Source organism: Monopterus albus, unplaced genomic scaffold, assembly GCF_001952655.1.
Source record: "Monopterus albus unplaced genomic scaffold, M_albus_1.0 scaffold6.1, whole genome shotgun sequence".
NCBI classification, from domain to species: Eukaryota; Metazoa; Chordata; class Actinopteri; order Synbranchiformes; family Synbranchidae; genus Monopterus; species Monopterus albus.
Window position 1 is genome coordinate 3,222,265 of NW_018127886.1, and position 11,969 is coordinate 3,234,233.

The 11,969-nt window shown below is 41.2% G+C and overlaps 2 protein-coding genes across 2 annotated transcripts in view; both read right to left on the minus strand.

The window, feature by feature from the left end:
* Positions 1–508: 508 nt before the first annotated feature.
* Positions 509–4,036, minus strand: asb8 (ankyrin repeat and SOCS box containing 8). The gene is made up of 4 exons (XM_020620689.1): positions 3,923–4,036; positions 2,805–2,981; positions 2,612–2,716; positions 509–1,803 (listed from the first exon to the last, which is right to left on the minus strand). The coding sequence occupies exons 2-4, from the start codon at positions 2,931–2,933 to the stop codon at positions 1,168–1,170; spliced, it is 870 nt and encodes a 289-aa protein (XP_020476345.1). The 5' UTR covers positions 2,934–2,981; positions 3,923–4,036; the 3' UTR covers positions 509–1,167.
* An 895-nt stretch (positions 4,037–4,931) lies between these two features.
* The window catches only part of larp4aa (La ribonucleoprotein 4Aa), a 12,660-nt gene continuing 5,622 nt past the window's right edge, over positions 4,932–11,969 (minus strand). The window contains exons 10-17 of the mRNA XM_020615458.1: positions 11,680–11,783; positions 11,444–11,590; positions 9,484–9,717; positions 9,292–9,346; positions 9,030–9,188; positions 8,777–8,916; positions 7,698–7,893; positions 4,932–7,363 (exon numbers count right to left, since the gene is read on the minus strand). Of these exons, the coding sequence (XP_020471114.1) occupies positions 6,971–7,363; positions 7,698–7,893; positions 8,777–8,916; positions 9,030–9,188; positions 9,292–9,346; positions 9,484–9,717; positions 11,444–11,590; positions 11,680–11,783 (1,428 nt within the window). The 3' untranslated portion in view covers positions 4,932–6,970. The remainder of the gene's footprint in view (positions 7,364–7,697; positions 7,894–8,776; positions 8,917–9,029; positions 9,189–9,291; positions 9,347–9,483; positions 9,718–11,443; positions 11,591–11,679; positions 11,784–11,969) is intronic.

An 11,969-nucleotide genomic window follows, 5' to 3' on the forward strand; every position in this document is an offset into this window, starting at 1 on the left:
TGACTTTCATTGTGTTGACAAAGAAAAAGCACTTTTGCAGGTGTACAAGTCATGATCTAAGGGGTGAATCTACATTTGTAGAACAAGCACAGAAATGGTCTGATTTTACTTAAATACATTGTGCCAGCTGATTTGGTGAAAATTTTAAAGAACAAAAACTTATGTCATTCCATGGGGTTCTAACATTTAAATGTTTAATTCAAAATTAAATACCTTTTAAACATGTGCTGCAAAATGCTGGAATGGTGAGCATCTTGAAAACCCAAACTTTTGCTAGTTAAGACCAGACACATCCATTATATGTGAAAAAGAAAAATATTTTCTCAACTGCAGCCATAATTAAAATAAGGCCCAAAGAAATAGCATATCACATATGACAACAGCCATGGTGACAATTTTATAGGCAGGTGTGCCTGGCACATTTTGTGAAACCAATGATAATATTCTACTAGATTTTGTTGCATCTATATAACAAATAAAAGTGTTCCCATCTGGCATATGTTTTCTGTTCTGGTCAAAGTATGTTTATTTTGTTTATTCCCCTTGGTATTGCAAGAATGACTGCACTGTAGGTTCACTGCGCGATAACAGAGAAAGATGGTGGCTCCATCACAGAAACTTCATAGCCTTCGTTCCTGAGCACTACTTCAGTAACTGCATCCTCCAACAGAATAACTGGACAGCCTGCATCAACATCACATATTATTCCTTAATTATACACCTATCTTACACTTACATGTTACAATGAACATACAGTACCTTCATGTTACCATCCAACTCAATATTTAAGTTTCCTCATCCTCAGTGACAAAGGGTAGCACATTCATTTTTTCTTTATGAACATGTTGGGTTAAGATGAGAAAACACATAATGAGAGTTACTGTATGTAAGAATGGTGTCCTCGTTTAGGCTTATCAATCTGTACTTAAATAACTCTTCATTTAGATGTCATATAACCACTAGATAATAAAAAAAACATGAAAGGTTTTGTTCAACTATTTGTGCATAAACCTGTATTCATTTGCAAGAAGGGTTGATAAATGAGTGCCAATGTCAGACAATATCTTCTAATTCAATGGAGACACTTCTTTGCCAATAAGTGCAGTGTAGTGAGCAGTCTAATAATCAGCCAGTGAGGTCAGAGAGCCACCCAGTGGTTTCATGAGCTCAGTCTCTCAGCAGTAGATAGTTTTTGATAGTCTCTGGTAAAGGAAGCTCTTTTACAGCAGTGGGGAGAAACTGCACTCCGAGGCTCTGTCGGACAGCACAGCGTGCCAGAGAGCGCAGGGTGGGAGCCTGAGCCACCATGTTGGTCAACCTCGCCAGCAGCTGAGGATCCTTACTCAGCTCCCTAGGAAGGGTGCCATCAGCCCGTCGGATCTCAAACCGCCCTGCTGCCCGGCACAGCAGCTCCAGGCACTCCTCCTCCTGTTCAGTGCCCAGGCCCCGTGCCAAAAGGGCTACCAGTCGGGAAATAGGGGTTTGGCCCTTCATGTTGGTCACATGGACCTGGGCTCCGTAGTCTAATAGCACTTTGACACTCTCCAGGTTGCCCTTCATTGCTGCCCAGCTCAAGGGAGTGTCATTGTTGTAGTCCTGGGCATTGGGACAGGCCCCGCTCTCCAGCAGGGCTCTCACACACTCTGGGTTATCTTTGAAGGCAGCCCAGTGAAGTGGAGTGTCCTTGTTGCCATCCAGGGCATTTGGCTGGGCCCCATACTCCAATAGCAGCTCCACACAATTCTCATCCTTCTCTGCAGCATAGTGTAGTGCTGTGCGGTTATATCCATCCAATGCATTCACCTGATAAGGAAAATCAATACAATGAGCTGTCTAATGCTAAGGAATTAACAACCATTTTAATCATGTAATGCAAGGAGCAGCACAATGTGGTAGGTCTTGGGCACAGAAACTGTGTGGACATCTCAGAGCAGCAGTTATTTTGGTGGACCAAGTATGTGGAACAACATAAAGTCCACAAGTGATGAGTAAAGTGAAAAACAACTCCATGAATGTGGCAAGTGGGCACCAAAATACCACACAGACTTGCAAAGCCAAAGTCAAGATTTTTTGCATATTGTCATGCAATAACAACAAAACACATTTTATATTAATGCCAGCTCATCAATAGTAGTATTAAGACTGATGCATGTCATTTATCTATCTTTCATGCAGCCACTGGATTCAGTTCATAAAATGATTAGTGATTAGTAAAAAATTCAGCAGCTAACATTAAAGAGCTGGCTGAGAGTTATGTGTCAAATGACAAATTTTTATGCAAAAAAACTATTAAACTTATCTCATAATGTTAATTCCCTCCCAACACAGCTTGCGCATCAATGTTTTAGGCTTACTAGATAATTTCAGATGTCAAATTTTTTTTATGTCAAAGCACCAACAAAACGAGTTTCAAAACCTGCTTTTGCTCACACCTGATAAATAAAACTGAGCATTATGTTTCACAATGAATCACAACCAAGGTGCTACTTTTTGCAGGAAGTACGTTCATGTCATAATGTAAAATGGCTGTGTGTAAGGTAGCAAATTAATCTAAATGCTTGTGATATGCTGTGACAAATGATTCAGAGTGTAGGAGTCATCTATGACATACCTCTGCCCCCTTCTCCAACAGCAGCTCCACACAGTCTGCATCAGCAACCATACAGGCACAGTGCAGGGGCTTAAGTGTGCCATGCATGCGGTTTACGTCAGCCCCCTTATCATACAGGAGTAATGCAGTAAATATTACTGATAACACAGATATTATACATTTAAAAGTCAAAGCAGAAGATAAGCAGGCCTACCTTACGGATGAGATCCTCAACATTGTCATGTGGGAATGAGCGGATGGCTGCGATGGTGCGGATAAGTCTCTCGGACAAGGAGTATTTACTTTGAATGCTTTGCATGATGTACCACATAGTAGAGCTCATGTGTAACAGAGAACCATGGCACCCAGGCACGGGTGGCACTACAGTACACTAAAATACATTTTCAAGAAGTTGAAGTTAGAAACTGTAAGGCATAATGGAGAGCCCTGAGCATTAAAAATTTAACTGATTTAAAAAAAAATCACAAATTTAAAAGTCTTCTCATATGTGTAGAGTTATTTTGGGTAATTAGACAGGAACATGCTGTGTGCATCAATTATTACATTCATTCCCCTAAAACAGGGGGTTACAAAGTAACTTTGCAAATGGCAGTATCTCCTGCAAAGTGTTTTGTTTTTTATTATAACCACAAAAATAAACCTCTTATATTCATGACACCGTCACTGACACATTGACAGTACATAATCAGAATTATCTTACTTCATTTATGAGATTATTGATATAATGTATTTATTTTATATAATATGAAAAGGCCAATAATGAAAGAACCTGTTGATCTTGAGATCAAAATGTCATCATGTACTGACTACAATCATAAATGTTAGCTTTTGTAAGCAGATGAAAACTAATTTACTCTTTTCTCCCGTCTTTTTAGTTCAGTTACTCTGAGCTGAATAAGGTTAGGAGACCACAGCTTCGATCATGCTAGCATTTCAGATAACTATCAAATCTGCTGTTGCTACTTAGCCGAAATCTTACTAACCGTAAACGTAAACAAATGACTGATACAGAAAGCTAATAACGTTAGCTCTATCGGCAAAAAATCTGCAACAATGATTTAAAATAACACTACAAGTCAAAAGAGACACATGGCTAATAAGGTTTCGCTGACGGGCGGGTTCAGAGAAAAAAAATGATCCCCGGCTACATTTTGTCAGCTGCTAGCATCAATTCCGCCAGCTAGCAAGCTAACTTTAGCGTCGAGATAAGAACAATCGACACTCGCGAGTGAAAAAAACGAATGACATTCCTGACAAACGCTTGTGAACAATCGCACCAAGCATCAATAAAACGCTAAGGAGAAAACGTACCGTTTATGGTCCACTGCCTGAAGGTCTGACAAGTTACCGTATAGACTGTTTGCAGCTCGGGCTCACATAAACACAGAGCGTCACGGCTAGAACCACGCCCTCCGGCTCGAGCCTTCATATTTAAACCATTTAATCCGGACGATTACTTTATTCGGGGATAAAGTCAAATTACTCTTTACTTTCTTTAGGCTTTTGCGTAAGACTAAAAGGTCCTTTACTTTGCCAGTATAAGTAAGTATGCCAGGAATGCATTCACACTCATGTCCAAGATCAGAACAGTCGACTGGTAGGGACAACGAGCAAATGGTTTCACAAATCTTTGAAGCGATCGGGTAACAAACGCACCTTAAACTGTGATCATTTTCCTATATTTCCCTTGGACGACCCAGAATACACAAGGAAAACTGATAGCGAAGTCCGTTTCACGGTAACTATTGAACTACAGTAGCGCATGGATGGATTAAGATATCCTACCAGACATTCCCAAGCTCCATGCCGCATCACACGAGGATTTATCTGGTAAAATATAAGAAATGTGCAGATTGTAATGAGTATTTGACTATTTTCTTACATTCTTTAGATCATAAGATAAAGAGAAGATTCATCATGATGAAAACACAGTCAGTAGTTGTAGCTCTATCAATTTTCCAATCCCCCCCATTTTGCCTCCAACAAACCAGTGGAGTAAACGAGCCTTAAACCGAGACCAGAACCTGACCTTACCCACACCTTAAAAACCCAACCGGTGCTGCCTCAGAAACACATTTTTGCTTTATTTCATCCATTACAGACCATAAGACCTTAACGTTTATCTGCTGGACCTCCATAGGTCTCTTGATCGGGTCCTCTACTTGTAAGACATGCATAGATACAGAACAAATGACAGTTTGGTACATAAAGAATCTAATTACATTAAAAATGAGACCATTAGAATCTGAGTAAAAGTCTAATCTAAACCTATTCACCTGTGTGGTCACATTCACAAGACAAAGAAATGTGACACTGGAGAGCCAAATCAAAATAATTTATTTTTGGTGACATTTCATACAGTTCTAGGATTGTGTCTCAAACACTTGGTTGATCCATATATTTCCTTTTGTTACCTCAAACCAAATTAACAGAAAATAACCCAAACATATGGAGGGGTGGGGGAAACAGTTCCTGTATTTGCAAGCCTGTCGGCATCAACCATATGCTTCTAAAATGATTTCACATTACTCATGAGTAAGATTCTTTTTAAAAACAAGTTAGTGCATTTATTTAATTATACTAAATCACTAGCTGCTCTTACTCATTAATGAAATGAAACAACAGCCCCAGTGATTTACTTGTTCACTGCATTACTAAACCCAAAGGCAATGCATCAAGTATTTTCTCAGCTGACATCTTGAACAGTATATAAATGCCATATGCATGATTTTGTTTTGCCAATGCGATTTCACACAACTTTGGGGAAACCAGCCTACCAAGATTGGGAGAAAAGCGTTGCGCATCAGAATTAAAATAAATACGCTTATGAAGCACAGTCAAGCTTAAAAAGTATCTAAGCCAAACTATTATCCAAAAAAAAAAAAAAAACCTCACCCTAAAAGCACAAAATAATCTGGTGGATACCTGCAGTCAAAAGCCTTCTTCTGTAAATTCAGTACTAAAACAATTACATTCTCCCACACACATTTCTAGTGAAGGGTTATTACAATATAGCACAGGCAACTAAACCTCTACAGCTTCTTCAAAATCCAGTTTCACAGCGGCTAAAGTTTTCCCAAGACTACATTATTTAGCAGACCTCCAATAAAAATCAAAACTTTACCCTAGCACACTATGATCATAGGCAGCTGGCACATAGCACAGGAAAATGTTCAAATTCTCTTTGTACTCATGATTTGGGCTGCCAAATATCATGTAGTCAACAGCACTCCCTACTATTTTTGACACTATGCGCCTGTTACGAACAATTCACAGATAAGCTTAACCTGGATATCCTGTGACATAGAAAAGCTGAACCTCACCTACGTCATCTGGTGCACCGAACAGTCAAATCTTTCCATTAACCTCATTCTTTTCCATGTGAAAGACATCACCTGCCTACGCAAACAAAACGTGTAAACAGAGATTCTGACCGATTATCAACATGACAATAATATGAATCAGACTGAGTACACCCAAAAATATTTCAGCAGAGATCAAACTTAACATGAAAAACATTGGACCAGGCAAGCAGGTTCACCATGGCCAACAGGCCGGTGAGTACCCCAAAGTCGATTTCAGCTTGGAACAAAACCACACACCTGACTGTGGCTTACATTGCCAGTTTCTGACTGATACAATTCACGCTAATCATAAACCAAGATCAAAATACCACCACAGGACATATTTCATTAATATACATTTGAGGACCACACAGCCCAGTTTTAGGACAATGATTCGGAATCTCTGATGTAAAAATCAAAATTCATCCATTTCATTAAATCAGTGCAACAGCGCACTGTAGCACTTAAACCATTGTATTTAACAATCTATGCATACTCGGACATCAGTCAACCCTTCAATCATACTTGCAACCCTAAGCACACAAGAAAAAAAAAAAACTCATTGCGCGTTAGTGATATCTTTGTATATGTACATGATGTATATGCATGTTCTTTTCTTCCTAGTGCACATTGTTCTTGCAGATCAACATCTATTCTTTAAAATTTTAAAAACAAAAAAAGGTAGAGGGCCATTTATAGGGCCCAGCTTCCCACCTCTCCCTAGCAGAGTACAACTGACATGGCCTCCAGATAAATCACACTGGAATTCTTTTAAGTATAATGCCAGAAGCCAAAACAACATTTTTGTTTCCTTTTCAAAATCACTCAGAGTTCTTCGGGTGTCATTCTGCCCATCAGTCCTGGTCTTATTGTCATTTTCAAAGCTTTTCATTGGACACGTTCCAGGGGGAAAGGTGGCTACCATAATGTTGTTGCTTTTATGTTATTCATTTTTATATAATTATATATATCCGTGTATATATATTCATACATCTTTTTTCTATTCATAAAGTTTTTACTTTGGCGATACTGGTGGGATATTCTGCTCTTTGCCAGTGTGCCTATAGCCTCCCTGGGGGGAGCTGCGTCGGGCCGGAGCTGGGCGCCTCTGCTCACGGAACTTGAGGCCAGCCGTGCCTCTGGGGCCATTGCTGCGGTAGTAGCCTTGAGAGTCACGTTCACGTGGCGGCCGGCTCTCCTTGCATTCCCATCCCCCCTCCCTGTCATGGCCTTTCTCTTGCTTGTCTCCAGAACCACTGCTGGAGCCCAACTCTTCAGCCTTGTTCACGCGCAACTCGCGTAATGGCTGGCCTGATGCGGTACCAGAGGAAGCTTGGGCAGGGGCCGCAGGGGGAGGATCCTTAGGTGGCCGTTGGCACACCTCGGCGTAGCTGAGCTTACGTGGCTCCTGAAGCAAAGTGGGAGAGAAGAAAAAAAAAAAGGCAATTTTAAAAGATGACACAATCCCATTTATACATTCATTTTGGTGAATCTGTGTCAATCCCTCAGATCTCATAATCTTAACGCTCATTGGGGTAGGAGTGAATGTTCTGGACTTGTGGTGAGAGACAGAGACAGAGAGAGAGAGAGACTGAAGAAAAGGTGACAGAAAGGAGGGAGAGGACCAAAGCCAGTATGTTCACTACCTCACTTCCCTCTATGCGCAAAAAAATCTCATCAACAGGAGGACAACTATAGACAAGTGGCTTTCAATGCAAAGAACCAGATTTCCGCATTCTCACCTGTGCTGGGGTGGGAAGAGTAGCTGTGGCAGGGGCAGGCGTGCTCTGTGCCACGAGTGTGGACGACTGAGGCCTGGAGCCAGGTACAGGCTGTGTGGAGGAGGAAGGGTTTACGGTAGTTTGAACAGGTGTGCATGGGGTCACTTTTGGAGCTGGGATCTCTGCCCGCTCAACCCTCTTCTCCTGGCGAGTGATACTGCAGAAACAAGTGTTTCAGTCAAGTCAAGATTTTACATTTAGTAATTGTTAGAGATGTCCCAGTGTGATACTATGTATCCTAACTGCGCATATGACAAATAAACACTTTGACTTTGATCAGGGCATATTTCAAAAGATCAGTATCGGTCAGAATAAAGCTGATCCAATTGAGATCCGAATTTAGAAGGACAGTCTTGTATTCCAGCGGAATAAGAAAGTCATACCCAGGTGCTGAGGGTCCTTACTGTCTGTTATTTGTCAGTGTTTTGGGCCATAGTTTCCATTCTCTGAAGAGTTTCTATACAGTCTCATGCAAAAGTTTAGGCCTTCTCTGTGTGTTCTTGTACATCAAACACCTCCTGTGAATGAGTGAACATGTGCCCCGTACAAGCACAAGCGCGAGCCTCCTGCGATGTGTACACGAGACACCGTTTTCAGCATAGACACTAAGTTTTGTGCTTTTGTCCGGTGGTGCGACAACAGCCACCACCTTTTGTTAACGTAGTATTATTTAATAGTCAAACAGGAATATCTAAACTGGACCGGTTACACAAACAGATACAGTGCAGTACGTGCGCTGTAGTAAATCTATAGTTCTGTGAGTGTGTTGTCCAGCTCCCATTTATTCTTTTATACATATAAATTATTTAAGCTAATGCTATTTTGGAGCCAGGATCTGATTCAGTGTTTAGATAAAGAAGCTCCTGAAAAATACAGTGTTCCTGATTAATTTCAGTTTCAATATGTCAGATATTTAATGAGCATTTACAGTAGGTGAATGCACAGATATTTAATAATAAGAGAATTAGATCAATATTGGATCAGGACATTCAAAGTACTAAGTATCCTGAATTGAATTGTAATTATTAAGAAAGTCATACCCAGGTGCTGAGGGTCCAAGTGGTTGTGTAGCAGGTTTGGCTGCTGCCAGAGCAGGACTTGAGACAGCCACAGCCTGCTCCATGACTGGGGCTTGCCCTGAACCCGGACTCATGGTGGCTTCTTTATTGGTGTTGTCCATCTATAAAAGGCAAAGACGCATGCCCTTTCAACCTCTGGACTCTCCCTATGAACAATAATTTTGGAGCAATATATCCAAAATATCTGCAGACTGTTACAGTCTCAGTTTCTTACCTTGTCTTTGTACAAACCACGTACAACATCTGACAAGCGGTTTTCATGAACTGGCTCCCCCTGGGTATTGCCAATGCAGCCAGGAAGAGGTGGGAAACTGGTGGCAGCCAAGTCAAACTTGGGTGGAGAAACCTTGACTTCTGCTAGGGGCACAGGTCTCTGAGAACAGAAATTGAATACGGAACCAACAAACAAAGACCATGTGATGATCCATGCTTGAAATACAACATAAACTTTATAACAACATCACACTGTTATTTACCGTAATCCGTTCATCTTCTCGCCGCCTCCGTGTTCCCCTGTAGGTTGTGCTCCGTCTGAAACAAAAATAAATGATCCGTCAACAGTGACTCAACAGTCAAATATCACTGGTCAAATCTCAGGTTATGACAAGCAGCTGTTTTGCTCAGGCACAAATCAGACTAACTAAAACCATTAGGTGACACTGGTTTACCTTCCACGTCCAGCCATGCCACCGTCGTCACTGGGGTCCAAAGAAGAAGCAGAGGAGAGATGGGAGAATGCAGTGCTCAGGTCAGAGGCTGTCTGGACTGGGTTAGTGGTCGTGGAGGGGCCAACAGGAGTGGAAAGCTGTGGACTACGCAGCCCAGTCAGACTCTCCAAGGAGACAGGAGGTATGGCTGCTGGGGTCACCTCGCTCGTCCTCACCTGGGGCTTCACGTGGTTTCTGTTGCAGTGGGGGAAACAGGTGAAGATTAGCAAGGTCAATCAGTAAAATCACTCACCATACCAGCAACCAGTGTTTCCTTTAGTGTCTTTTGCTTGTGAAAATCATTCTGTTCCAGCACGTTTAGAGTAAACTTGGTGTTACACTGATGGATGGTTTTCACATGTAAGCCCAGACACTAGAACCAACATAACCTTTCCATTACTGTCCAGCATTATTCAACACAGCTGTTGACTCCATAGAAACATTCTTGACACATACCACCTGTATTTAGAATGCAGAATGTTGAACTAAACTGAGCAAATAAAACTGGATGTTTATGGAACGTTAACGTTGGGCTGGCGAAGTGCAGGGGGTCTGAGACACGGGGTTTCATTCTCAGTGGAGAGCCGATAAAGCTCGGTGGCCAGAGTGGGCCACCTGCTGGGGACATATGGTGGCCACAGACCATGGTTAATGTCAAACCCCAGTGTACCATTCCTAGTGCTGTTCAGTAATATATAAATAATTGAGTGCTTTTAATATTGTCATGTTGTGGAAAATGTTACACAAATCCAAATGAATGGGCTGTATTATGATGAACCACTGTATGGTCCTACAAGTGGAGTGATGTCAGGCCTCTATTTAACAAAAAGGCAATTCATCTGAGGTCCATCAACAATTTTTAGATAACGGAGGCTGAAACAGCTAAAAGAGTTTAAAGGAAACACTGGTGCCACCAACTGAAACTTAAGTTTGCTTAAGGAATAGGACAGCATGCTGTGTCATGTGCAGACATGCAGAGGGCTTTTTGTATGACATTTGTCAGTTGATGATTGGTTGATGCAGAGCAGACTTGGATGTCAACATACTGCACTGTATGTTTGGCAATCTACAGTACAACCAATCATCAACTCAGTAGAGACGAGAGCACCTGTGCAAGACTTAAACACAGGCTGCTAAAGCACAAATGAAACAGTATTAAAAATCTAGCGGCATGTTTCACATGTGCTGATCTTCTCACAAATCTTTGACCCTCAAATCTCATAATCTGAATGCTCATTTGGATGGGAGTGAGGCACCTGACTGTGGAAGGACGGAGTAAACAGAAATGGAAAAAAAGGGTTAAGTTAAAGAGAAGAAAGGGGGAAAGCGAGAACCAGAGCCAGTTAGTCCACTCTCTGGTCTCCCTCTATGTGCATCATGATCTCATCACCAGGTCTGACTTGGTAAGAGTTCAGTGAGTTGCTTGTTCACTCTATAAACACAGTATACAGTTCATAGCCTGATATCCAGGCTGACCTAGACTCAATGTCAGCATTTCTTTGTTAAAGCAAAACACATGGCATATGGTAATACAATCGCTGATAAAGAAAGCCACAGTAAAAATAAAAAGCAATCACCAAATAAAACTGATGGTTAGTTGTGATGGGGAGAAACTGTTATATGTAACAATGTAAATGCAAAAGAATAGTTTGAAGCCAAGGTGGTGTTAAGTAGAAAAAGTCAACTGCTCAGAAATAAGACAGCAGCTGTCATTTAGTAGGCAAGCCTACATTTATCAAATGACTTAACAAATTCATTACCTGGCAAAACACATTTATCACATAAATGAAAAAGATTATGGCCATAACAACATTTGTCTGGCACAAAGCATGGGCCCCGGTAAGGATTTAGTCATTTGCTGCTGCAGTATGATAAGAGATGAGGTAGCGATGAAGCTTATTAAACAGCACAGCTGTGGTACCTGAAGGCATTTATTACATTCTTTCTTGAATAGAGGGGGACACTGTGGGGACAGCAAAAAGACAGGGAGTGAAGAACATGTCCCTGGTGGGGTAACACTGTCTTTAGACAAAACTTTATTACAGCTGAGCTGATGTTCGCTGTTTGACTTCATGCAAACACAGATGATAAAAACAATCCTATTAGAATATGTTTATGCAAATTGCAAACTTGAATCTGGGTCAAAACAAAACAAACAAAAAAAAAAAAAATGGGCGAGGGATATTAAGAGAGCTGGAGGCAGTTTTGTAGTGTCCAGCAGAGCCAAATCCATTCACGAAACTACTGTTGGGAAACGGTGCCTGCACAAAGAGAAAGGTCATATTAATAAATCCTTTTCCCTATTCTGGATGCAGAACTGCTTTAGAAAAACAAAGTTATTGTGTGTTTATGTCTAGTGGCTGTTCAAAATGCAAGAAAGGAAGGACTCATCTGAATTCACTCTGCATTTCCCTTCAAACATGGTGGCGATGACTAACAAGCAATTA

Bases quoted from the DNA above. Each gene is read 5' to 3' on its own strand.
- asb8 (XM_020620689.1), bottom strand. From the start codon at position 2,933: ATGAGCTCTACTATGTGGTACATCATGCAAAGCATTCAAAGTAAATAC. The intron at 2,717-2,804 runs GTAGGCCTGCTT...CTGTATGATAAG, and splicing joins TTGAGGATCTCATCCGTAAG to GGGGCTGACGTAAACCGCAT. The intron at 1,804-2,611 runs GTATGTCATAGA...TTTCCTTATCAG, and splicing joins TGTTGGAGAAGGGGGCAGAG to GTGAATGCATTGGATGGATA.